The sequence below is a fragment of the Girardinichthys multiradiatus genome, chromosome 21 (genome assembly GCF_021462225.1).
Source record: "Girardinichthys multiradiatus isolate DD_20200921_A chromosome 21, DD_fGirMul_XY1, whole genome shotgun sequence".
Taxonomy (NCBI): domain Eukaryota; kingdom Metazoa; phylum Chordata; class Actinopteri; order Cyprinodontiformes; family Goodeidae; genus Girardinichthys; species Girardinichthys multiradiatus.
In genome coordinates, this window is record NC_061813.1 from 25,477,250 (window position 1) to 25,505,072 (window position 27,823).

A 27,823-nucleotide genomic window follows, 5' to 3' on the forward strand; every position below is an offset into this window, starting at 1 on the left:
ATTTGCGTAAACCTAGATTATTTAAAGACCTGCCAAATTTTTAGATGATCTTCTTTATCCTGTTGTGTTGATTGGAATCAGTTCACTCTTTCTCCCTATTTCAGACCCATGAATACTTACACGAGAAGTTGATCCTAAGGGCTCCTACAATAACAGAGAGATCAAAAAAGGTAAGGTAAAGCAAGAAATCTGCTGCTTGTGCTTTAAAAAAGCAGAAGAAGATGGATGATCTCAGCTGTGTTCGCGTATGTGCGTCAGGTACGTCGAGTGCCTGGTTCCAGTGGCCGGCTCCATAAAACGGAGGATGGTGAATGGGAATGGAGTGACGACGAGTTCGATGAAGAAAGCGAGGAAGGCAAAGCAGCTGTTGCAGCTTTAAGAGTGAGCTAAGAGCTACCTGCCTCTTTCACGTGCACACAATAACACTTTTTATTAGTCCACATGTCATTTCTCTTAATCGCTGTACTCTGATTAAATTGTCATCCTCGTGTTTGTGTAGTAGCATGTTCGTCCATTGTCTCTCCACTGAGTTTCTCTGTATGTTGTGTCTGACGCAAAGGAGCAGCAGGGGAAGCCTGTTAGTGCCTCGAGGCGACAAGTGCGCTTCTCCCACCCACTCGAGCTGCCTTCATCCAGGGTTGTTCACTTGTCACCGAAATACAGATGGCATTCCCCTAACAAGGAAGGACTCTCACCTGTTAGCTGTCCCTTGCTCCACAGCTAAGAAAGGCAGGAAAGGCAGTTATCCGTCATTAGTGTTAGAGAGCCAAGCAGGAATAATGCTTTGCAAAAGTGTCCATACCCCTTAAACTTTTTCACATTCCACGTAAAAGCTTCAATGTATTTTATTGGGATTTAAAGTAAGAGATCGACACAAAATTGCACATAATTGCAAAATGGAAGAAAAATGAAAAACAGTATTTAGAACATTCTGCAAATAGAAATCTGAGAAGTGTGTTGTACATTTGCTCTGATAAAATCCTGTGTAATCATTTGCCTTTAAAACCTACCTAATTAGTAAATTGAGTCCACGTTTGTGTAGCTTAATCTCATTATAAATACAGGTGCTCAGTAACAGCCTCAGAAGTTTGTTAGAGAACATTAGTGAACAAACAGCATTATGGAGCCCAGGGAAAACAGCAGAAAGGTCACGTATGTTTTAGAGATTTGGAAGGCAGGGTTAGGTTATAAAACAATATTCCACACCATATACATTTCACAGGCCACTGTTCAATCCATCCTTTGAGAATAGAAATGGCACAACTTCAGATTTACTAAACCATCCACCTAACTGGGCAAGGAGGGCATTAATGAGAATAGTAGCCAAGAGGCCCATGGTAGTTTTGGAGGAGTTGTAGAGATGCACAGCTGAAGTGGATCATACTGCCAGCAGGACAACAATAAGTGATTCACTTCTTAAAGCTGGCTTCTTTGGAGAAGTGGAAACAAAAAAGAACTTGTTGAAAGAAAGTCATAAGATGTTTAGGACTTGGTATGGAGGAAACGCAGCAAGCATGGTCGATGAAGGAAATTAAACATATTTGGACCATATGGAGAAAATTAATAAATAAAACACTGCACATCATGCTAAAAAACTCCCCCCACCATAAAACATGACAGCGCCCTAACCCCTGTCACAGTTGATGGAAAGGTAGGTGGTGCTGGATGGAGCTAAATACAGGTCGATCCTGGAAGAAATCCTAGTAGAGGCTGCGAAAGATCTGAAACTGGGGCAGAGGTTTATCTTCCATCAGGACAACAACCCTAAAGGCCAGAGCTTCAGTGGAAGAAGGATTATGCACTACTTTGTGCTGGTCTATCACATAAAATCAGACTAAAATGCATTGAATTTTTTGCTTGTAATGTTACAAAATGTTAAAAAGTTCAAGGGGATTAATACTTATGCCAGGCACTGTAGATTAGAAATGATGGATGTTTTCTGGGAGTTTAAATGTTCTTCACATCTAAACAATGTATTTCTGTTGTTTCTGCTCCAAGCTAAAACCTTTTAAAAGTTTTTGAAGCTTTACCTTCATAAAACGTGTTTTAAATGACAAGTGCCTTTTCTGTGTCTTTAATTAAATGTGTTTCCTGGTTGCAGCTGGTGCTCTTGAAGATAAAGATGAAGATGTTAAAGTACTAATGTGAAGTGGTTGCTAAGTTATAGGGCATTTACAGACGAGCAAAATGAGCCGTTAGAGCATCCATGTACTGGGGAAAATTGTACCTTTGGTCAAATTGTTCAGTTACAGCTTGTCATGCCAAAAATCAGCCAAGCAGTTGGTGCATTTCTCCTCTTTAGTCTTGTAGCAAACAGGAAACAGAAGTGTAGTTTAAGTCTGTTCAACAGTTAAAATAAACTACCTGGTTCTTTCATAAACACCAACAAGTTTGTTATAAATCGTAAACTATTTGCATCATCAGTTTTTTTTAATAGAATATACTATAGATTAGACTCTGCCAGTGAGAGATTCCTTTCCTGGAAGCCATCTGTATTTCTATTTCTTTTTTTTTCTTCTTGCAACACTATTGTATTTACGTTGCCTAAATTTAACGAGAGCAGCAAATTACTCATCATCTTTGCAATGATTTTCAAGCAGTAAATTGACCTCTGAGCAATTTATTCCCAGTCTACCTTGTTTTGTGGTTACATGTTGGCACACTGAACTTTCAGCCATCTATTGTAAGTTGATTGTTGTTAGATCTTCATCTTTATATGTGTGGATACTGAAAAAAAAACAACAGTAACATATTCAATGGTAAAAAAAAAAAGCTTGGTGCCTGGACTGAGCAGCAGTTTCTGACAGCAGATTCCTCTGTTGACCAGTGAAGCCAGTTGGGTCAGTTTGCCTTCATTTAACCCCTAATGCTTTTTTTTTTTTTTTTTTTTATTCCCTTCAGTTTGATTAACCCTTGAGGCGCCTTGGAAAGTGAGCTTCCTTTTTACCCTTTTTAACGTAAATTATGTTTATAATACATGCTCTCTGCATGATGAAAATCCCTGATTTTCTTCGATGGTGAAACACAAATACTTTCCTAAAATAAAATTGGAAAAATTGCAGTCAGGTTATTACAACCTTGACTTGGGGGGAGAATGAAAACGCAACACTTTCTACCCTTAGACCTAAAACTGGTCCTCTTATGAAACTAGAATACAAAACCCATTTTTTTCACTCTCACTGTCACGCTTCATCAAATCTCTTCAGCAACTTCAAACCTCCTCATAGATATAAATATTTTTTCTTCAGGTTTTTATGCAATTGTTTTCATTAAATGTCATGCCTTTTATCCGTTTCGCTTTTAATGACTCAAAATTCACTCACCCACACACACACACACACACACACACACACACACACACAAAACATATTCTTGGCCACGTTCACACCACTCTTTTATATCAATGCCATCCTACAAGAGCATTTCTGTGGTGCTCAGTTTTTTTTTTTTTTTTTTTTGCACCGCATTTAGCAAGGGAAGAGAATAAAGCCTCCATTGAAAGATTATTTGATTGATCTCCGGTAGTCTGGGGGGGGGTCATTACACCTAAAACCTGTTTTTTATATTCAAGACAGAGGCTTAAATGTGTAAATTATTTGTGGGAAAAGCATTATATGTGACGTTGACAGTATATTAAAAATATGTGGTTATACTTGGAGTAATGTTTTTGCAAAATGTGCACATTTGGGCCTCAAGGGTTGAACTTGACTTTTTTTTTTTCAGAAAATCCGTTTGACCCTATATCCACATTACTTTTTCATTTCTTTCATCTCACTTAATACTTCTTCTCTGCTTCTTCTATTAAATGTAATTGTGTGAGATGTGCCATCACTCGTTTACAGCTCAGTTGTAGTCAATATTATAAATTGCTTTTTCACAACATTAAAACAACTAGGTAAAAATATCTTGTTATAAAAAAGGCATCATTAATGTTATAAAATCAACTCTGATCAGATTATTAGGCATTAAAGATCATCTGGGTCAGAACATATCCAGAACACTAAGTCTTGATAGACTCACATGTCTCCAAATATTCATCTGAATTTGCATCCGTGGAAAGACGTTTCATCTCAGCCACTGAGGCCTTGCCATGAGTTTACATGGTACTGTCTTGGTGCTTCACATTGCCAAAAATGGACCCCATAAATCAAAACAGTAGAAGCATTGCAATAACTGACTTTGCTTTGTTAGTTTCAGGTTGTGACTGATCGATTTTTATCTAGAGAAGTAACGTGAAAGATTTTATACGAAACAAAATAAACCAACAGCTTCCATATGTTCAGGATTATTAAACACTGGACCTGATCATTGCCACAATTATGTAAATCAAATCCATATTCGGTTTATTTATTTACATTATCTTTGGACATATCAAGTCAAAGCAAGTGTCTTTCATTCATTCATTCACTTTTGTTTATTTGGTCAGGGACCGCACACAGTTTCCCTGTTCATACAGGCCCTCTTGTCACCGACTTATTTCCAGACCCTGTCCCTGGTTGGGCTTTTCAGGTAAAAATAAGAGTAATATATGGTTTTAGGATGTTATTATGGAGGCTCCAGAAGAGACAAATCTTTGAAATTTTGGCAATAAAATCTCTGTACCAAACAATAAATCTGCGCTTTACTTACTGGAAAGGAAAACTGTAAACTCAACGGCCAAATCTGGAAAGAAAGTAAACGAGTGAGCCATTTTAATGTGGTTATTTTTTATTGTTTGTGTTGTTTCTATTAAAGTATGCAGTTTGCTTCTAAAAAACTGTCTCTCTTTGAAATTCTTGTCTGACTCAGACTTTTCTTCTGTCTGTCATCAACAGTCACCAAGAGTGAAGGAAGGTTTTCAGAATTCAGAGGTGAGTTTAAAATTATTTATTTGACTTTTGGATCATTTAATTGGCATTTTAACCGAATCACAGGAAAACCAAGGAGCAAATCCTTACATTTTGTCTGCCAAAGTGAATATCTTCAAATTTAACATTTTGAGTGTTGTAAAAAATGTTTCGGTCAGTGTGAACCAGAACAATCTTTCAGATTTTCCAGACTCCTGAGCCTTTAAGTAGTCACCTCCAGCCAATGACCCCAGGTCAGGCTGAACTACCTCAGGCTGCAGGCCAACCTCCACTGCAGCCCACGCAAGTCAACACACCCCCTGCCCAGGCTGCATCCACCTCACTCAGTGTTCCTGCTCCTGCTGCTGTTCTTACTCAGGTCAGTACCCCCCATTTAAGTTTATTCTCTGCAAGTTTGCAACTTTATTATTTGTTTGTTTAACTACAGTTGAAACTAGACATTTATATACTCTGAAGAAAAGGCATTTTATTCTCTCTCTGTGACATTAAATCTGAAATTCTTTCTGTACTTTGGGTCAGTTAGGATAACTAGATATTTTGTTAGTTTAATCTGAAAAAAATGAGACTACATATTTGTTCTACTTTCTTCAAATTCAGAAGTTTATATTTAATTAGTATTTGGTAGCATTGCCTCTAATTTATTTTTTGTGGATCAAGCGTTGGGGTATCTTTCCACAAGCTGGAATTTTGGTCAGTTCTTCCTGATTGAACGTGTGTAACTGAGGCCCTGTTTACACAATGTTTTTTGGTAAAATCCTAAAAGTTTTTTTTTAAGACTTTCTCGTGTTTGTCTACACAACAACATGGCATGATTTGAAAACGGGTTGCAGAGTGTAACCACTTGAAAATGTCCCAGTCTCTGTTGTCATGTAGACGGGTAACATTAAATCTTTCTTGTGGTGAAGCCCTGGCTCATGTGCAGTATGACTGAAATAAGTAGAAATTAATGTGCACGCACAAAGAAATTTGAACTGGCTGCTGACCAGTTTTTTTGGGATTATTTCAATTGCAATGGGCACGGAGATGGAAACCAAAACGAAAAAAAGAAGCAAAAAAGAGAGAGAGGAGATCTGAGCCACAAACATCCAAAGGTCCCCCAGAGCACAGGAACCCCAGGAGTGAGCCTTCACACACCAAAGCACCCAGCCCCGGACACCAAGAACCACCAGTACACCAGCGGGCAGAGACACCAGCCACTGGCTGGGAGTGAGGCGGGGAGGAAATAGGCCCCACATTTGATGGGGGACCTAAACTGATTCAGGAGATGGAGCAGCCCAAGACCCAACCGGACAAAAAAACAGGCGCACATAGTCACAATAACACATTCCCACACCATGCGTACACATAAAAACACTCACACCTTCACACCCATTGTAAAGATGCACAACAATGGACGTGGTACACTCACTCACACTCCCCATACATACCCCCAAAAAGCCAATGAAGACACATCCACACAACGCAAGCTCCACACACAGCCCCACTCCAAGCACCCCCGCCGCATCCTGCCCTCCACCTTACAGCACGCCACGACGATCAGGCAAGGGCCCCACACACCACCCCAGCGTCCGCCGACAAGCGCAACAGAACAATTTTCAAAGGATCGTTGTTGTGTAAACAGGGCCTGAGTCAGGTCGGTAGGACGCCTTGCTCACACACACCTTTTCAACTCTGTCCACAGGTTTCTAGGCTTGCAAGGTTCCACTTTTTTCCTCCAAATGTGACAATGGTCTTTAAGGCCAATCACTTTATCAGTTTCATCAAACTACAAAAGTTTGCTCTGAATTAATGTCGGTGAGAAAAAGGTTGTGTGTATTTTTATGCAGTGTATGTGAATAACTGTTGCAGTGAAATGCATTTGTTAAATTTGTTTCAACAGATTTCAGCTGAGTCAGGAAATGTTAACACTCCCATTAGTTTGGTATTAAGGTTAAGGTATGTCATTTTAACTCATTCTCCTGTTTTTATATGTAACATCTAAATACATTCTCATCTCATTTGAATTTTTATTTTCTCCTTCTCATCAGAAATTCAAAGAAGGAGCTGAATGACATCCGCTTTGAATTTATGCCAGGAAGAGGTAAGCATCATTTCATTTTTAAGGCTGTTTATTCACATCTCTAGAGAAGCTAGATTCAGTTATCTGACTGTGTTTTTTATTTTGTTGAAGTCTCCGTCTTCAGGCATGTTTTTGGTTTCCCTCTCCTATGAGTGTCACAAGTTGTTCCCCTCTGTGCTGCATCATTGTGTGTAGAGTAAAATTAGCTTTCTGTACATTTTATGGCTGGATATTCAGTAAAAGTAACAGGCACCTAATGGATTTTGTAAAATTGGGTGTCTGTGTCGGCAGCCAAAACAAAGTACACGGAGACCAAAAAGGTTAAAGAACAGAGTTATCCTAAAAAAACAAAACCACTGGACTTCAGTTCTTCTATTTTAAGACATTTCACTCTTCATCTGAAAGGCTTTCTCAATTCAAAGCTGGGGAGGGAGAAGTTCCAAGCTTTTAAGCTTTCTGGAATGTGCCGTTCTCGTACTCGTTCTCGTACTCGTCGTCTTCCGCTTTATCCGGGACCGGGTTGTGGGGGCAGCACACTCAGCAGAGACGCCCAGACGTCCCTCTCCCCAGACACCTCCCCTCCGGGGGGAGCCCAAGGCGTTCCCAGGCCAACCGAGAGACATAGTCCCTCCAGCGTGTCCTGGGCCATCCCCTGGGCCTCCTCCCGAGGAAGGCGTCCAGGAGGCATCCGGTATAGATGCCCGAGCCACCTCAACTGGCTCCTCTCGATGTGGAGGAGCAGCGGCTCTACTCCGGGCCCCTCCCGGATGGCTGAGCTCCTCACCCTATCTCTAAGGGAGTGCCCGGCCACGCTACGGAGGAAGCTCATTTCAGCCGCTTGTATCCGGGATCTCGTTCTTTGGGTCATGACACAAAGTTCATGGCCATAGGTGAGGGTAGGAACGTAGACCGACCGGTAAATCGAGAGCTTCGCTTTTCGGCTCAGCTCTCTCTTCACCACAACGGACCTCTTCAGGTTGGAGGGGAGTTGGGAGAGGTTGTGCCGTTCTTGACATCTAAATTCACATGTAAATCAGACTTCCCTAGCAACAGTGTGTCGTTTGTTAGCCCAGATCACTGAGAGATGCTTTGGTCACATACAGGAAGGTGTGAATTGGTTTGAAACTGTCTGGGGCACCGTCCACATGAAGCAACAGGTTTGAGAGTATCTAAAAAAACTTTTCGGTCGGGTATAGGGAATCTTGTCCACACGAAACGGCTGTGAAACCGACTTGAAACTTGCCCCCAGAGAGGGAACTTTTTTAGCCACCCCATGGCGGCTCCGTGTGGACAGCCCTGACCACATTGAAGGCTATACACCGGCCAGCTTTCCTTCCCTCTTGCTAAACATACATGCGCTGACTCGCCAAAAACAGCAGCAACAACAGTGGCGGAATTCCAAGTTGCACTTTTATTGAAGCTATTCCTTTTTTTTTTATTTTACACCAAAATCTTTTGCTCCTTTATGGTGAGGTCAAACAGAAACAGAAGTTGGAAAACTAAGTCTACAAAGGCTTAGATTGCCACTTTTGTCTTCTCTTACATCACTCTTCCGCACAGTGCAATGAGACTTATTTATTTAATAGTTTTTACCTCTGTGGCTGCGTAGCACGCAACTCACTGGAGTGGCATAAATATTACAACGCCTAATATGACACCTCCAGCTTCAGGTGGTTTCATCTTCACGGTCAAACTTCTCTGTCCGGATACCACCGTCCACTCCTTGTGGACATGGCCTTGTTATCAGGCTAAATGCTGAGCTGTATATTACTGTAAGATGAAATCTGAGGCCACTGTTTTGAGTGTTTTTTCTTCTCATTTGCCATAAATGGCTTCCTTTACTCCACTCTCAAACCATATATCTTCTCTGTCCATAGTGTGAACATTTTGGTCCTAAAACAAGTGTCTCTAATCCTTGAAGTGTAGGTGCCCAGCTATTTTATTTTATGCATGTCTTCTCTGCTTTTCTTTTTAGCGACTATCAGTTTTTATTGTTGTTGCTATGCAGCACTTTGTTGTAAAGTGGTATATAAACAAAGTTGACACTGACATTGGGTTTTGTCCTGAGGAACGTCTCAAACAGCAGAGAAAACCCTTCAGATGAAGAGCATAACATCTTCAAGTACAACTAAAGTCCAGCTGTTTTTTTGTTTTTTACTTTTTAGAGTTATTTTGTTCCTGAAAGGGGCTGTTTGTAAAATGTTTGCTCCAGTATGACGTTACATGTTTAGAAATTATTAAGCAATATTTCCTTATGTTGTGGCTTTTTCAGACACAGCTGATGGAGTGTCCCAGGAGCTGGTGTCAGCAGGTTTGGTAGACGGGAGGGACTTGGTAATAGGTGAGTTTAGCAGTTTTCTGTCTCAGGTTCTCCATTTTCATGTCTTAGCCTGTTTGTTTGAAAATTAAAAATGAGCTTTTGACCGGAGTTAAGCAAGACTGTTTTGCAAGTTGGCACTTATTTGTATGTATCTATATTTTGTTTACTCTGTATTTTCTATAAATCATGAGTTACCACAATGCTGAAAAGGTCTCTGATTCAGCAGTGTAGTAAAGGGCCATTTCACAGCTTTTTTGTTCTCTAAACCCTTTCAGATAATGATTTTGAACACAAGCTTAAAGTCTGGGAAGGAATGGGTAGAACCTGAAGGAAGTGCATAAATAAAGAGAAAGAAACGTCCCTATATGCCTTCAATTATTCAAGAACGTATTATAACAGCCAAGAGAAAAACCTGTATCGAATGAAGATCTGTTATTTCTATTTTGTTAGACTTACAAATGAACTATTAACCATCAAATATCTATCCTTTAAGCCCTGTTAAATAATTAAGATCAGAGCGTAAGATCAGTAAAATATTTTCTCTTTGAGGTTTTAGAAATGTATTTGTTGGGAATGCTTATTGGTAATGAGTTTGAAAGGCTTTGGACCCATCTAGCTGCTGGTCCTCAGCTGTTATCTCAAATACCCAAGAGGAGGAGGTGCTAAACTGAGCACAGAAATAAGGGATGAGATAACAAGGCTGGTCAGTTATCAAGGACTTAACCTAGTTTTAATTGCATCATTTAGATTTAAATGCAAAAGAATAATGTCAGTGTAGTCTGAGTATAAAGATGGCTGTGAGGCTCTACATTCCAAGGGAAATGTACTTATTTTTATCTGTGCTCTTACATGTTTATATAATTTCTCTTTCAGTTGCTGCAAATTTGCAGAAGATAGTTGATGAGCCTCAAGCTCATAAAAATGTAACATTCAAACTGGTGAGTGAAACCATTTTCACATCTTAGTAATATTATCAGTTGCAGTATTGGTACTTACCAGTACTTTATTCATCCAGCAAAGGGAGGTTTTTCCTCCCAGACACTACTAGAATAACAGATTAATCCTCTTGCTTTGTGCTGGACTTTGCTGCTGTTAAAACTTCACAAACACATTTTGATGTAGTTGACAAACTGACAGTGCAACAAGCAGCTTCTTCTTGCAGCTATTGCATTGTTTCCTATAGAGGCTGCCATGTTGTATTTTGAGGTCCAGTCTGGTAAAGTTCTTTAAGTCTTTGAGATTAGATACTTCTCACAACCACCAACTTTAATGCATTGATTTTTTTCATTAAAGACTAACACAAAGTAGTGCACATGTATGTGGAATGATAATGATGCAAGGTTTTCCAATATATTTACAAATAAAGATCTGAAAAGTGTGGCATACATGTACTGTTAGCCCCTTTTAAAACACTTAGAACCACCTTTATCTGCAGTTACAGGTGCAAGTACTTTAGAGCATGTCTGTACCAGTTCTGCACATCTAGAGACTGAATTTCTTCCAATCCTTCTTTGCAAAAAATCTTAAATTCATTCAGACACAATGGAAAACATCTGTAAACAGCAATTTCCGAGTCATGCAGCAGATTTCTGTTGGAAAATGGGTTTAAACTTTGACTTGGCCATTCTAACAAATCTATACTTTATCTACAGCTTCTATTTCAGGTTCTGAAATTGTGGTACAGGTACCACTGATGTTGTCTTGGGCCTTTAATGATACCTAGAATAAACTTTATTTGTATTTGCATCGAACCCAATGTACCATGTTTCAGTTCCAAGTTTTAAAAATCAGTGGTATATGCTAAGTGATAGGCTAACTACTGTTAAAAATATAAGCTAATATATGTTTTCTTATCTGCATTTTGTCCTTTCAGTGTCACATATTAACTAAATGAGGTTGCGTAGCACTGTATGTGAAATCATCAGAAATGCCGTTAGTCCTAAACTGTTTTGTTTATATGCAAGGCAACCATATTGGTTTTAAAGGTTGACTTTCCTACTCAGAATTCCATCTTCAACAGAGCTTGATGATCATTTTTCCAAATTCAGACTTGGACATTTCAAAAAAGAAGGAAAGCGTCCCCACTGCATGCTTGAGCAATGTTTTGCACGAAGATCAAACATTTCAGTTTTGGTCTCATCTGTGTAAAGCATCTTCTTTCACATGTTTGCTGTGTCTCATTTGTTGGCTTGTGGCAAACTGCAAACAGCATGTCAGGTTGTCTTTTAACAATGACTTTCTTCTTACCTGTCGACAGATTCTCTCGTTTATAAAAAACAAAATCTAAATTAATTTGTCTTCCTCATCACAATTTTCCTCTACTTAATATTGGTCGTCCCATGAAATCCCAATAAATACTTGGAGGTTTGTGGTTTTAATTGGATTTTTTTTTTGTTTTTTTAAGATATGGGGGTGTGACAACATTTATAAAGCAGCAATGTTTTTCCTACTGTCCTCCAAGTCTTGTCTTCCATGAAACACACACAGGCATTGAATAAAACTTTGATGTAATCAAACTGAATGTTTCCTGATTTTGATCAATCTCTTCACAGGCTTCTGGGGTGGAAGGATCTGAAATACCAGATGACATCAAGCTGATGGGCTTCGCTCAGCTTAGCATTAGTTAAACTGTTGCTCTACCTGGAACCATGACTTGCCTAAAAAATGTGAAAATTTCAAAAAAAAAATAGTTTAATGTATTTTTTTCTCTTTCCATGGCTGTAAAGAAACCACTACTGCCAAAGAAAAAGGAACCATTTTACTACCCATAGGATTATACAATACCGCCTTGTTGGATTAGGTGGTCAGATGTAGTATCAGAACGTACAGTGTGAGAATAACTCAAAGTTTACAGTGTACACGTAGAAGGATGCAAGCATCTACAAGAAAATGTTTTCATTTAACACTCTGGGTTCCTTCATCCGGTTATTCTCTCGTTACTATGTGATGCATTTGCACAATCTGATCCAACACCCTCGAATCCCGATGATCCTGATAAGTGTAACAATGCCTTATAATTATGAGAACTACTGAATGCATGTTTTCGGGGGACGCCCCCCCACCTCCCCACCCCCATGGGGAGCATTGTGTTGTTTGAGATGCACAAACGTGGCTTCAGGTGCTGATGCCAAACTTCTGACTCTTAACAGAGTGCTGATGAGATGAAGACTAAAGTAATGCCAAAATATGATTATTATTTTTCTTCAGTCTTTACTTTGTAAGACTGGTTATAGCACCATTGTCTTTTGGTGGTTCTTAGCCCAAAACTCTTTTCTTTAATGGGATAAAGTTATGGAGTCATTCTGAAAACAGGTGATATGGGAACACATTTGGGCCTAACATATTTTGTACATGTGAATCTAGCTTTATAACTATGTGAAATAATGTTCCAGGAATAATAAGTGAGCATCACACTGTAGAGATTTGTTTTTGGGATTCATTTTTGACATTATCAGCTCTTTTCTGTGTGAGCGTCTTGAGTTACAAATGCAAGCTGAGCCTCAATCTGATTGGACAGTGATCAGTCAAAATGGCCAATGAGGAAATTAATATTGTATTTTTAGTTTAGCTGCTCTGCTGACTGTCTTGGCCTATGCAGTCCTTTTATTTTTACATAGTGAATTTAGGAATGTTTCACAGCAAGAATTTGTATGGATGCAATATGGAACCTCAAAAGTTACACGCAAAACCATTGATATTTCATTTCTAAAGTTTAATAGTCTGTGACAGTCGGCTTTCAGGGCTTTACTACTCTGAAAACACCCAAGATTTAAAAGGAGATATACTTTTGAGAAACTGACAGCACATAAAATACAGCAAACTGATTTATGGTTTACAATTATTTTAATTTGACCATGAAGTCTGTTTCTGATTTGAAACGAGACAGCTTCCCTCAAAATTAGTGTTGAAAAAATATTAAACAGCTTTATGCTACACTCAAGAATTAACATTAAAATGACCGGAATCAAACCTTTTAATTGTTAATCATCTTTTTGGTATGCTTTTTTTTTTTTTGGTGAGGAGCTTCACATGATTGGGGTTGGAAGACATTCTTTGCCATCACCCTAATTTTTAGCTCTCCACACAGGCACTCCATCAGAACCAAGTTGGGTCTCTGGCTGAGCCACTAAAAATGTTAATGTTACTTAAAACAGAAGAAAAATGTAGGCGAAATAACAAAATTACATAAAACCTAAGTCCGCTGAGGTACGAATAACTTAGCTTAAGTATTTGTTTGGAAACCTATCTGTTGCTTACAACAGGGGGTCGGCAACCTGTAGCCAAATATGGCTTTTTAACCCCTCAGCTCCACTCCAAAATAATAGGAACTTTAATAATTATATTTAAACAGTGAGCTGTTTGACCTGTGTCACTTTGTGTATTAAATGCATGAAAAGTTTAACCAGAGGAATCATAATGGTACAAAGGTTGGGCTGCCTAAACGTCATTGGTACAATCTGCAAATGACAATAAGCCACTAAAAGTACATTTTGTACACAGCCTTCCAGCATTTCATTGGTAGCGTTAATTATGACTCCTTAAGATTTGATGAGAATATTTTGTTTCATTAACCTGTTCTCTTTTTGTGCACCAGCTTATTTTAACATGGACTACTGTCTTTTAGGATCAAGCAGACAATTATTTTAGCCTATGCATAGCAACAAAAACAGGATATTGCTCACTCTTTTATCTAAAATGCTTGTCCTATTTAGCCAAGTTTATTAAATGGTTGCAGTCAAGTCTGCTTTTGAGGAAAGGTCGCTGGATATTTGTTATATTACATATTTTTGATAACCTTGTGATTTAGCTTTGATTTTAATGTCATAGAAAAAGACAAATGCTTTATTTTGTAAGTAATAATTTCATATTTTAAGATTTTAGATGTGGTAAAAAATATTGCCCTGAAGAATATAATAAATTGATTGTCCATCTGTATCAGCCGCCTGCGATGAAGGTCCAAATTTGTACCATTCTTGAACTGCAGCCACGGGCCGCACAAAATAATTTCAAGGGACAACCTCTGATTTACCTTATTTACATAATTTATATTTACATTACTTATTCGACACTCAACCGAACAACCAGGTTCTGGTTGCATTTTTAGCTCGAGGCTCATGCAAAGGGAAGTGGAGTTTTCAAACCAGCACAAAACTAAATGCAAAACGAAATATGTTAACTCCTCCGACACTTTGTTTCACAGGGTTGCAAAACTGGATTTATAGGTCCAAAAATATATTTGTCCTTAATGTGTGCCCATAATGGGAGATCATTGCTTGAAACATATGAGCTCTGTTTTATTTTTTTTTTATCAAACACGTGTGAATGCATGTTTTGACTGTTTTAAGAAAGGATTTTACACATCAGGTTGACTTAAGGTGTGTATAATAATGAAGGCTGCAGTTTGTGGTTTACATGAAAACTTGAACTACTTTAATCAATTATTTGATTATTAAGGTCCCTGGATAAATAAAATATAAAGGCAAATTCTCTCTTACACAAGTGTTAGTATAAAAATAGCTACACTGGATAATATAAAAGCAATAAAAACCCTTTTTATTTTTACCATTCTAATTATTTTTATCTGGTGCTTGTGCGCCCCTTTCTATTGCCGCTATGGTTAACTCCCCATATTTTTCCAGCAGATAAAAACTTAAAAATTGATCTTCTGTTTTGGCTTTTCCCCTTTTTAATTGAGATGCAAAAACTCGTCACGTTAATTGAGACGATCGTCAGAGAAAATCTGAAAGGTTTCATGTTAAAACAGTCCTTTAGCTTCATGTGATTTGTTTGGGGTTTTTTTTAGCTGAAGTAAAAGTGGAGCAGTTGAAACCTTGTCACCGTCTAGTTTCCGAGCTAAAAATAAGTACTTGACTTAGTCAACTTTAGGATGTAAATAATGTCATTTAGCTTTGTTCTGATGCGGTTTCACCCTCTGCCATTTTTCTGTCTCATGACACAATTGTAGGTTCCTGAAATATGACGCTTAGTACTTGGCTTTGAGTTGTGTACTTTTGAAGGCCTTGATGTCAGCAACAACTAGTCAAATATGATGTTCGTTCATAATTTCCTGTTTAAAAATGTAAGTGTCTTGGGAAATATTGAATATATGTTCTAAATCACCACTTTAAGTTCCCGAAATCATAATGATTGTCTCCGCCGCTCACGAAACACCAGGTGGAGGCCGTTTACAGCTGCACTCACACGCTTTCTCATCTTTGTTTTTGGGTTGTTTTTTTTTTTTGTTTTTTTTACAGCTAATGAATAAAAACTCCATGATTGTAAACAGTTGGAAAATCCCATTTTCTTGCAGATTTTTGCATAAATGACCCAGTCTGAGGAATGTGTGTTTTGCATTTACAACTAAGATGCCAGCGTGGTTCTGTCTATTTAATGAGGTGATGTAGTGTCACAACCCTCCAGATGCCGTTTTGAATGAAATAAAAGAAAATCAAGGGGAAAGCTTTGTATTTTGCCCGTGAAGATGTAAACTTTTGTGCAAGCCTTAAAATACAAAAGACCAAGTGTATTTTTTTAATCATTATTTTTGGTGGGATTTAGGAGGTAATTTTAATTTAGAGGGAGTGAAATTTACGTCCTGGTTCACGTGAAGATTCCTGATATAAACTTGCGCAGGTGAGGCGACAAAAGGCAGCGATACTTCCTGATGGACTCAGGCTCAGCTCTATAAAGGTGGACAGGATTTTTGCATTCAAGCCTTGTGAGATAATTGTGTTTACTGTAGGTGTGCATTGTGTAGACAGAGTCTGGCTTTGAATGGAGACGAAGCTCTAATGGCTTTGTTATTTTCTGCAAACGATCTTCTGTCCTGTTTCCACACCGTCTAACAAAACTGACTGTAGCAACTGAACAGATAAAAAGGTAAAACCATGTTTGTCAAGGACTAATCGAGGTCAGAAAATGATTAGCTTTCCACTTTTGTTCAGTATTTTCCATTTTTTTCTGATTTTGGATTTCAGGCATGTTTTTTGATTATTTTTATTCATTAAAAGAATTCGCTGCTTCTCGGAGTTTTGTCTTTTTTTTTTTTTTTTTATTATATTTGCCAATACTTCAAGTGCATGTAAAGTCACTTGCAAAAGTACTTGTATACCTTGGAGTTTTATATATTTTGTCACAAACTTGTCTTTTATTGGGATTTTCTGAAACAAAAAAACAAAGTAGCACATACTTATGAAATAGAAGGAAAGTGATACATCGTTTTTAAAAATCTTTACAAATGCAATTCAGAGAAGTGCAACATTTTTATTCAGACCCCTTTTACTCTGAAACGCCTAAAATGAAGTCCAATGCAACCAAATGCTTATAAAACTGACTAAATCAGTAAATACAGTCCACCAATTTAATGTCAGTATAAATGAAGTTGTTCTGTGGAGGCCTCAGAGGTTTGTTAGAGAACATTAGTGAACAAACAACTGCACGAAGACCAAGGAACACAGCAGACTGTGAGAAAGTTGTGCATACGTTTAAAGCAGGGTTCGGTTAATATCGGACAGATGCAAACCAAGACATGGATGTCCACCTAAACTAGTCAGAAATAGCCAGGAAGCCTATGGTTCCTCCAGGGAAGCTGCAAAGGGCTGCAGCTGAGGTGGACAAGGCAACAGTCATCCCCCCCCCTCCTCCAAAAAAAAAGGCATTGTTGGAAAATAAAACATATTTAAAGTTTGGTGCAAAAAACTAAATAGAACTGGCTGCTGCAGCTCTTTCATGCAAAGAGACCTGTGTGATGAAACACCAACACTGCACATCTGCTTGAATGCATCATTCTCAGAGTGACAAATGATGATGCCAGCATCATGCTTTTCTGCAGGGATGGGGAAGCTAGTGAGAGCTAATAGATTGGAAGAATAAGAGAAAGAAAGAACCATTTATGATTTGTTGTCAGTGCCTTCAGTGCAACATTGGTCCCCCAGTGGTCCATTGATTGTGTTTCTATAAAAAAAAAAAAAAAATAGGAGTGGTTGTTTTCAATGTAGCAATTAAACTGCTCATCAAATTAACGGTTGCAGTATTCAACTTACTTGATTACAGTGATCTCCTGAAGCTCAACATTGAGGGTTTCAGGCAGCAGCAAACAGAAACCACCAGCAGCCATTGGGATGATGCCATATACCACCATGGGAACACTATAGTGGTAGACCTCCGAGAGCCTGACCAGTGGTGAGAGGATTCCCGCCAAACGTGCAAACATGGAGTTTAAGCCTACACCGCTTTGCCTAGAAAAAAAGAACAAAACTTTCTTTATTATTTTAAAACTTGTCTCAGTATAGATGGACAAGAAGCTGAGTACAGGGAGCTGGTGGACCACTTTGTGGCATGGTGTAGAAATAATCATCTTGAACGTCAATTAAACAAAGGAGATGATTGTAGATTTTAAGAGAAACAAGAACAGGCCAAACACTATTTCCATCATGGGAGAAGTGGAGGTCGTGGAGGAATGTAAAAGCCTCAGCGTTCACCTGGACAACAAACATTGACAACTTTAACTATTCTGTAAACATCTTCCACAAGTGTGTTCATAGTTAGATGAGAAAACCAGAACTGCAGCCTCTGCTGGAATTCATCCCAAAGGTTTTCAAGAAGGCTTAGATCAGGACACTGTGCAGGCCAGTCAAGTTTCTCCACACCAAACTTTACACACCTGCATCCATGGAGGTGATTGGAACACCGCAATTAATTGATTCATGAAGTTCATATAGTGCAACTTTAAAATCCTAAAACCGGTCTTGCTGTGTTATTTTTAAAAATAAGTTATTGCTTTAATTGGTAAAGGCTTGAGAACAACACCCAGATGACTCTGGAGGTCACAGTGCTCTGGCACAGCTCTTAATATTTATGACTCTGAAAACTGTTCTTTGATGTTATCAAAGCCACAGATAACAAAGCATAAAATGGCCCTCTTTTATTTACTTGGCTTTTCCCTACAGTCGTACTTTTACCACTGGACCGATAAAGGGTTCTTCTTCGATTTCTCAACAGCACAAATTTATAGTTTCCAATCTTGCTTATTTTCATCAGAAAACATAACCTTTACAATGCATCCATATTTATAGAATGAAAGTAATTAGCTTGGGTTTAGTTTATGTGATAACACTAATGACAATGCAGTTGTATGAACTGTTTTACATACTGTTTGTTCACTGACACTACAAAAAGTGCCAATTATACAAAACGGCAAAGTTTATGAGCACCCAGCAGACAAGTTGGTCTTTATTTAACATATGAAACCACTGTCTCCAACTGTGAAATGATCCACACTATTTACTTTATTCCATCTGAAAAGCAATCATTAAAACTCAGTTATTTGTTGATCTTCACTAACAACAGTAATTCATGAAGTTCATTTTTAAAAAGGAAATTTGCTGTTTAGAATTTGTTTATATGAACATCCCTTCAATCCAGGTGTAAAAACATTTTTAAGCAATCTGTTTGGGTGTATTTTTGTTGGGTGCCATTTGTAAATCAACACCATTGGGCTAGTTAGTTTACTACAAATACACACAGAACTAAATGGTTAACGTCCATTTTGATTCAGTTCAAGCTGAAAAGGCAAATCTCATCGTATTTTAGAGAAAGAAAATCCAAAACTTTACTACAATGCCTATGCCTGATTCCATTCACTGCTGCTATGTTTTACACAACCAGTGCATGGCAACTACCAAAAATGTTTCTGGAGATTCAGCTAGTTGGAGAAATGGGATTGCTGATGCCTTTTAGCATTGTAGGGACAAATTCTGGTCAGAACTGGGTCAGAAATTATGACATCCAGCTGAATGCTGCTGGAGTTTTATCTTATCGATTTATAATTTTTGTTTAGTGGTCATTCATCACTGTGGTGAATTTACATTGCCATGGCAACTTACTTGGTGTATATGGATGTATAGCGTTGGGAGCTGGGGTCAAATTAGGTAGATAGGTAGGCTTCACCACTGTCCTCGTATACCTTTAGCTTTAATCAGTGTCTTAACATAATTGTATTCAAAAGACTTGTCACACCTTCCATTTACTATCAACCTCAGAGCAGAAATGGCTTAAGTTGAACTGGTTTATTTCAGTTCAAGATGCCACTGAAAAGGCGTTTATAATTTCTAATAGTTGGTACTTTAGACAGATAATTTCTAGGGTAAGATTATTCTAGATTGTGGAGAGAAGGCAGAAGAAAGAACATTACCTTAAATCAGTAGGGTATAATTCAGCTGTATAAACATGGGCTGTACTGCAGGCAGCTGTAGCAGCAAATTTTCCCAGCATCGCTATGACAGTCACCACTGCTGGAAGATCTGATTGGTACCGAAATTAAAATGCAGAGGTGTAAAAGGGGTTTATACTTTAAAACAAAACCATATACGCTTGCACAAAACTTTGAAGCTACCTTTTGGGACAGCAATGGCCACCAAACAAGAGGCCCCACCAAAGACAAGGAAACCTGCTTCACAAATTCTCCTCCCAAAGCGCTGAATCAGAGTCAAGCCAGCAAAGTTCGCAGGAATTTCAATGAAGCCAAAGATGAGCTGGGTGAGGTAGATATTTAGGCCGAAACTCCCAATATTTAGGCTCAGTCCATAGAACAGAAAAGTTGCTGCAAACCTGGAATCAGATGCATCTTTTAGTTTACATGTTTGTATGGTAGCGTTTACAGAGAGATGGACAATATTTCGAAAGAACCCACCAGTTAAAGGCCATGATTAGCGTGAGTTTTCTCAAGTAGGAGACTCGAAAGATGTCCATCATGTTCTTTCTATTTGGAGAAGTTTCCACATTGATGAGGACCTTCTCTAGCAGATCTCCTGGTACACTCCTTTTGTTAACTTTGGCAGCCCGTTGGAGCTCCTTCAGAGCCTCCTCCTTCCTGCCTTGAGACATGAGCCACCGTGCTGACTCTGGGAGAAAACTGAAAAATAAACGTTCAAATTTAAACCTAAAAGACTTTTAGGGAATTATATACACTGCTCAAAAAAATAAAGGGAACACTCGAATAACACATCCTAGATCTGAATGAATGAAATATTCTCATTGAATACTTTGTTCTGTACAAAGTTGAATGTGCTGACAACAAAAATCACACAAAAATCATCAATGGAAATCAAATGTATTAACCAATGGAGGCCTGGATTTGGAGTCACACACAAAATTAAAGTGGAAAAACACTACAGGCTGATCCAACTTTGATGTAATGTTCTTAAAACAAGTCAAAATGAGGCTCAGTATTGTGTGTGGCCTCCATGTGTCTGTATGACCTCCCTACAACACCCGGGCACCTGATGAGACGGAGGATGGTCTCCTGAGGGATCTCCTCCCAGACCTGGACTAAAGCATCCGCCAACTCCTGGACAGTCTGTGGTGCAACGTGACGTTGGTGGATGGAGCGAGACATGATGTCCCAGATGTGCTCAACCGGATTCAGGTCTGGGGAACGTGTGGGCCAGTCCATAACTTCAGTGTCTTCATCTTGCAGGAACTGCTGACACACTCCAGGAACATGAGGTCTAGCATTGTCCTGCATTAGGAGGAACCCAGGGCCAACCGCACCAGCATATGGTCTCACAAGGGGTCTGAGGATCTCATCTCGGTACCTAATGACAGTCAGGCTACCTCTGGCGAGTACATGGAGGGCCCTGCGGCCCTTCAAAGAAATGCCACCCAACACCATCGCTGACCCACTACCAAACTGGTCGTGCTGAAGGATGTTGCAGGCAGCAGATCGCTCTCCACGGTGTCTCCAGACTCTGTCACGTCTGTCACATGTGCTCAGTGTGAACCTGCTTTCATCTGTTAAGAGCACAGGGTGCTAGTGACAAATTTGCCAATCCTGGTGTTCTCTGGCAAATGCCAAGCGTTCTGCACGGTGTTGGGCTGTGAGCACAACCCCCATTTGTGGACATCAGGCCCTCATACCATCCTCATGGAGTTGGTTTCTAACCGTGTGTGCAGACACATGCACATTTGTGGCCTGCTGGAGGTCATTTTGCAGGGCTCTGGCAGTGCTCCTCCTGTTCCTCCTTGCACAAAGGCGGAGGTAGCAGTCCTGCTGCTGGGTTGTTGCCCTCCTACGGCCTCCTCCATGTCTCCTGGTGTACTGGCCTGTCTCCTGGTAGCGCCTCCAGGCTCTGGACACTACGCTGACAGACACAGCAAACTTTCTTGCCACAGCTCGCATTGATGTGCCATCCTGGATGAGCTGCACTACCTGAGCCACTTGTGTGGGTTGTAGAGTCCGTCTCATGCTACCACGAGTGTGAAAGCAGCACCAACATTCAAAAGCGACCAAAACATCAGCCAGAAAGCATAGGTACTGAGAAGTGGTCTGTGGTCCCCACCTGCAGAACCACTCCTTTATTGTGTGTCTTGCTAATCACCAAAGATTTCCCCCTGTTGTCTATTCCATTTGAACAACAGGATGTGAAACTGATTGTCAATCAGTGTTGCTTCCTAAGTGGACAGTTTGATTTCACAGACGTTTGATCTACTTGGAGTTATATTGTGTTGTTTAAGTGTTCCCTTTATTTTTTTGAGCAGTGTATTTATGCTTTTAAAGAAAAAACTATTTGCTGACCAGAACATGGTCAACAGGACAATGACAAGGGGGGTGAAGAGCACTAGTTGTAGGATCCTCCAGTTTGCTGTCAAATAAGCAATCGCAGGCAAAATCATCTGTCCAAGTGAAAAGAAGCTCATGATAGACATTGTGCAGAGAGCAGATTTAGAAGGATCGGTCCATTCCACCACTGAAAAACAGATTAGAAGTGAATAAAAGTGTTTAACATCAATTTGATGTTAAATTTGAGGCTAACATTTTAGATATTTTCTCCATTTAATGTCATAACTTACAAACTTAACTTATTAAAAAAATTTTTTACATGAACCATTTTTTATGAGGTTATTGCAAACCATCGAAAATACCATGAAAAAAGTAGAAAACTTGCCATTCGTGCTGCTTCTGATATTATTCATAAAAATAAATGAGAAATAAAACAGTGACCCTACCCATCACAAATGTGTTCATGATAATGACACCAGTTCCACTTAAAAACTTGAGAATCATATAAACGTAGATGTTTGGCGAGAAAGCTGTGCTGACACCGAACAACAGCAGGATGAAAACTGAAAGAAGGACCCCAAATCTTCTGCCAAACCTGTGGAGATGAGAGTTAGATTTAAAAAACCTTCTTAAATATTTAACTTGTGCTTGACATTCATCTTAATTCATTGCTCCGTTATATACTATTACAAATGTGCATTCTGTTATTCGTTCGTATAAATATTATTTACGGTAATTTAAAGACAACAGTAACTATTTTATTTTAAATAAATAAACATGTTTACTTTTATCTGTGTGTGTGTGTGTGTGTGTGTGTGTGTTTGTTTAGTGGTTCACAGCAGTCAGTATTATATAACAGCAGATTGCCCTCCCAGCAATCTCAGTTCAAAAAACAGTGCATGGTTTCACTGGAGAGTTGAGCTAACAGTTATTTTAAAAGGAGTTCAAGGCCAAATCTGAATTAAGACACTAACAATCCTGAGAATTTCACAGTATAACATGGAGAAGTAATGACATGTAGAGGAAATGGTGAATACTGTATATGTTACATGTCAAATAAAACACGAACACTGTAACAGTCTTTAAAAAATTATTATAAAGTGTAAATCAATAAAGTAGCTGTAATTTCTTCAGTTGGCCATTTAACACAGTTTTAATGGCTGTTGACTCGATATGGTCTTTAGGATGAATGGCCATAGAGTTCTTAGTTAGCAGCTATTTAAGTCAAAAGTAATGATGGCAAGAATTTGAAGTTTTTGTACAGGTAATTTCTCCAATATGAGCTTTGCTCTGCTTATCTAATCTAAAGTTAATGCAGATGTTCAGAGAGCGGTCTCTAACAGGTGAGATAATGACTGAAATTCAGCACTCTTCTTAAGCTTGTTAAAGAAATCACTTTAACTTGCTTTGGATCAGTGCACTTTAAATGTGTAAAGCCTGCATAAACAACAGGACAGGTAGCAATCTGTTGAAGTTAAAGGAAAAGTAATACCTGTCAGAAATCGCCCCAAACACCACTGATCCGACCAGAACACCTGCCATGTAGAGGGACTGTGACGCCTCAATTAAACCACTTTTGTCACAAACTAGATTAAACTGTAAACAGGAGCAATCATTACAGAGAAGAGATATAAATATTTTATAACAAAATAGACATGAATTATCACCAAAGTATGCGGCGGAAATACAGACATACTGTTTAATCCAGACGTTTGCATAAACCATAAAAAAAAATGTGAGAAAAGATTGCCTTTTATGGCTCTCATGGCCAAACTCTTTTGGTTTTCCTCGTGTCTTCAATAATTAAGGTTTCCTCCCTGTGTGTGTTTGCAAACTATCATCTATGTTTTTGTGCTACTTTGAAGTAATGACTTTTTCCTTTTTCTTTTTTGGCCTTTTGATGTAAATAAGGTGGTCCAACATGGTATTAAATTAAATAAAAGACAAAAAGGGCCCTTCTGCATTAAATACCTGTGCTCATGAATCAAATGTTTACCCTCACAGAATTACAAAAGGAAGCCAGAAAAACCCTTCGAAGGGCCCCCAGGCCTCACTTTGGACACGTCTGTTATAGATAGTGACCCTCTCCTGTCAGCTTTAGACATGGGATGATACGTGCATTTCGCTCCAAAACACATTAATCTCTCGGATCTGACCCTTGGTAATCCTAACTCAACTAAATAAATCTTTGTCTGGTTTTGTGAAGATGAAAAAAAACTTGGTTTCTTTTTAAAACAGTATATATGAATCTGGCTTCAAATAAAAATCAATAATGTATATTTTTCTTTTTTACCTCAGTCACGATGTTAGAAACACCATGTTGGACCTCATAGTCCCAGCCACTGATGCATCCTGTTGTGCTGTTAAGACCGAGCTCTTCAATCAGTTCCAAATCCAGATCCACAGGGGTGAACATTTTACACTTTTCAAATCTTCCATCCTTGTCCATTGGGATGGTGAGATTTCTTTGTTTCTCTTTTGTCAGGTTTGATCCTCCCTCCAAGATCCAGTCAGTGTTACAGTGATGCGGGAAGCTCATTCCAGTAAACACCTGGCTGGTCACATCGAAAGCTGGGAAAATGCTGGGTATGCATAATGCAACAAGTAAGCTTTTCTGAAACAAGCCAAACTCCCTGACCTCCTTCAGGACCTGTCCAAAGCTGCTCATCTTGGCATGTGGCTCAGATACCAGCAGCTCCTCAAGGATCTAAAGCAAATGTAGAGACAGTCAAGCTACAACTCTATAATCAGCACACTTAATAGTTAACCAAGCACAATTAAGATAAGCGAAAGAAGTCATGGTATGTCCTTTGTTCTTATAACTGAAATCTCATATTCCACAGCCACTATTAGAAAGACTAATGACACAGGTGTTGAAGAAATTACTCCTCTATAAGCAATACAGTCAAAATGGAGTTCAAATAAAATATAGCTGAATGAAGCAAATAAAACAAGAGTAAAAATGTCTTCAGAGCTGTACTAACACAGCCAATCCAACTGGTACCATGAAATCCACAGCTAATATAAACGACACATTTCCAACCATCCAACTACGTTGTCTGAGATAAAGAAAAATGCAAAAATCTTCAGTCTTTTCTTATTATAACTGCAGGAACAAGTTTCAGAAAAGCGGAGTTACCTTTATCCAACATATGACCGGACTGAAATAAGGAGAATGTTGCAGGTTGAAGAGGACATACTCAACATTTGTATTTGGTCTATAAAGAGACCAACAAAGTTTCTCCAGTTGAACACATTCTTGCTGTCAAAGGTGAACATTGCAACAACAGAGAACAGAGCACACGTTACAGGATCCTCCATTTGTCATCAAATAAGCAATGCCAGACAAAATAATTCTTGACTTTGATTTTGACTGGGCCACTTGAAGACATGAATATGGTTTGATCTGAACCATTCCACTGTAGCGGTGGCCATATGTTTAAGAGTTGCTGTCCTGCTGAAATGTCAACTTCTGTCTCAGTTTCATATTTTGCAGCCAGTAATAGGTTTTCTTCCAGGGTTAAGGTGTTTTTAGCTCCATCCATCTTCCCATTGATTCTGAGTAGGCTCTTTGTCCCTGCAGAAGAAAAGAATCCCCCCAGCATTATGCGGCCTCTACCGTGCTTCATGGTATGGATGGTGGTTTTAGGATGTTGAGCTCTCCACCACAAATGGTATTTTGCAAGTGGGCCAAAAAGTTCAGTTTTGGTCTAATCTGACCTCCTCTACATGGTTTGTTGCAAACCGTAGGTAGGACTTTTTTCGGCATTGATTTCTTTTTACTGCTTTTAAATAAAGACCAGATTTATGAGATTAGGATTGTTGGCTAGTAGGGCCTACACCACATGAAAGAGAATCCAGACTCTTATGTGTCATTCCACAATCCCACTAGTAGTTTATTGTTAGCTCCAATATTAACTGCATTGTTATGTCCTCCTTTGTAAGTCGCTTTGGATAAAACATTATGACCAATAGCGGTCCTATCAACAGATTTTCCCCTCTGGTCATTGTATCTCAGCAGCTCCTCCAGAGTTACCATTGGTTTCTCGGCTACTTTTTGGTTTAATTCTCTTTCTTCCTGCAATGTTTCTTCCGGCCATGTCTTGCTAGGTCTGCAGTTGTGCCATACTCTTTTCATTTTTGGACGATAGATGGACAGTGAGAGCTCTGTGAGATTACAAAAGCTTGGGATATTGTTTTATAACCTAACCCTACTTTAAACCTCTCCACAACATTGTCCCTGACCCATCTGCTTTGTACCTTGGACATTATGATGCTGTTTGATAATAATGGTTCCTCAACAAACCTCTGAGGCCTTCACAGAACAGTTGCATTAAAAACGAGATTCAATTACAGCTGGACTCTATTTACCAGTAAAGTGTTTTAGGTTGCGGTGAATATATTTAGGGATATCTGAGTAAAAGGGGCTGAAGTTATTCATAAGAAACATACTTAAAAATGGATTCCAATAAAATGGAAGAATCATTATGTTATTGTTTCCTGTATCTTCTTGCAGGTAGGCAGTGATTCAAGCAACCAGTATTGTTGCCAATTTTAACACAGCATTACTTTACTATCAAATAGTTGCTCTGCCTGACTTTATGAAAAATGTTCCACATTGCAGCATACGAGCCACCAGAGGTGAGTAGCAACTAGGCACATTTAATTAGTTACATTTATTTAAGTAACTTTTTGAAAAGAAAATATTTTTAGGAGTAGGTTTACTGCTCCGTACTTTTTACTTTTAGTTGAACTAAAGTTACATTTACTTGAGTATAATTTCTGGCTACTCTAACCACCCATTTGCTTCACTGAATGACCAAGCATGTTTTAGCCAAAAATGCACTAAACACACACACAAACAGTTCCAGTTTTAACAGTTCATGTTAAAACTGGAAGTACATTTCCCCTGTTCCAACATACATGTATAATACCTAGTGTAAGTTGTCATAAGTGCACCCCAGTATGCAGACAGGCAAGCAGAAACAGCCCAGGAGAGTAAAAAGTTTAATAAAAAGCAAAACTCACTGCAGGCAGGAGGTAGGAGAAGCAGACATAAACATGACCAAGCTTGGGTTCGCATGTCATGACACTGTAAACAGTATGTATCCACCAAGAGTAGACAGAATAGCAGAGTAAATGAGAGCATAGCGCGGGTGCAAACAGAAAAAACTGATTGGCATTAAACAGGTGGACCAGATGAAGCTGATTATGGGCTGACTGTGGCAGGGGGCAAATCAATGGGGATTTAAATTCTCAGTAGAAAAAACAAAAGTAATGGTGTTTACACAGAAAAGGAAAAGAGAAAATATAAAACTAAAATTATACAATCAAGTTTTAGAACAAGTAAAAAATATAAATTTTTTAGGTATATGGTTTGATGAAAAAATTATATGGAAAGTACATATAGAAAGAATCATAGATAAATGCAAAAAAATATGAAACATTATGAGATGTATGACTGGTATTGATTGGGGAGCAGATCGAACATCATTAAAAAGAATTTATACAGGATTAATTAGATCAAATATTGATTATGGAAGTATAATTTATGGATCAGCAGCAAACACTCATCTTATAAAATTAGACAATATACAACATCAAGCTTTAAGAATTTGTACAGGAGCAATCAGAACCAGTCCAATAGCAGCACTTCAGGTAGAGATGGGAGAGATGCCATTAGATCTAAGAAGGAAACAGTTAGCAATAAATTACTGGATAAACTTACAAAGCAATAATCCGGATCATCCAAGGATGCTTAACCTGCTGCCAGTTTTCAACCATCCCAGCCAATCGGTCAACCTACTGGCCAAGTTCTGCTGAACTTAGTAGAGAAAATCCTAAGTCCACCACATCATTATTTAAAGGAGCTAATGTGTTTAAACCTAAACTCATGTTAAATGTTGGTTTTTGTTAAGATAACACAGTGCATAGTCTGTTACAAACCAGGATTGACTCCTTCACATTTATTTCCCCATGGTTCATAGCGCCTTATGCCAATGCCACAGGGTGATTCCCGTGCCTGACTGGAATTGGAC

At 38.8% G+C, this 27,823-nt stretch overlaps 2 protein-coding genes across 3 annotated transcripts in view; one reads left to right on the forward strand and one right to left on the reverse strand.

Annotated features, from left to right (window-relative positions):
* The window catches only part of oxsr1b (oxidative stress responsive kinase 1b), a 73,999-nt gene extending 57,751 nt beyond the window's left edge, over positions 1-16,248 (forward strand). The window contains exons 10-18 of the mRNA XM_047349441.1: positions 105-170; positions 259-381; positions 4,815-4,850; positions 5,029-5,205; positions 6,727-6,782; positions 6,875-6,927; positions 9,179-9,247; positions 10,100-10,164; positions 11,779-16,248. Of these exons, the coding sequence (XP_047205397.1) occupies positions 105-170; positions 259-381; positions 4,815-4,850; positions 5,029-5,205; positions 6,727-6,782; positions 6,875-6,927; positions 9,179-9,247; positions 10,100-10,164; positions 11,779-11,853 (720 nt within the window). The 3' untranslated portion in view covers positions 11,854-16,248. The remainder of the gene's footprint in view (positions 1-104; positions 171-258; positions 382-4,814; positions 4,851-5,028; positions 5,206-6,726; positions 6,783-6,874; positions 6,928-9,178; positions 9,248-10,099; positions 10,165-11,778) is intronic.
* A 221-nt stretch (positions 16,249-16,469) lies between these two features.
* Positions 16,470-26,956, reverse strand: LOC124857880 (solute carrier family 22 member 13-like). 2 transcript variants are annotated; one of them, XM_047349440.1, is made up of 11 exons: positions 26,814-26,956; positions 24,424-24,492; positions 24,079-24,336; positions 23,278-23,381; positions 22,232-22,380; positions 21,801-21,972; positions 19,917-20,138; positions 19,620-19,834; positions 19,419-19,527; positions 17,269-17,463; positions 16,470-17,179 (listed from the first exon to the last, which is right to left on the reverse strand). In XM_047349440.1, the coding sequence occupies exons 1-11, from the start codon at positions 26,871-26,873 to the stop codon at positions 17,116-17,118; spliced, it is 1,617 nt and encodes a 538-aa protein (XP_047205396.1). In that variant the 5' UTR covers positions 26,874-26,956; the 3' UTR covers positions 16,470-17,115. The 2 variants fall into 2 exon arrangements, with proteins under 2 accessions (XP_047205396.1, XP_047205395.1); XM_047349439.1 differs by having other exon boundaries at positions 24,079-24,492.
* Between the last annotated feature and the right edge of the window lie 867 nt (positions 26,957-27,823).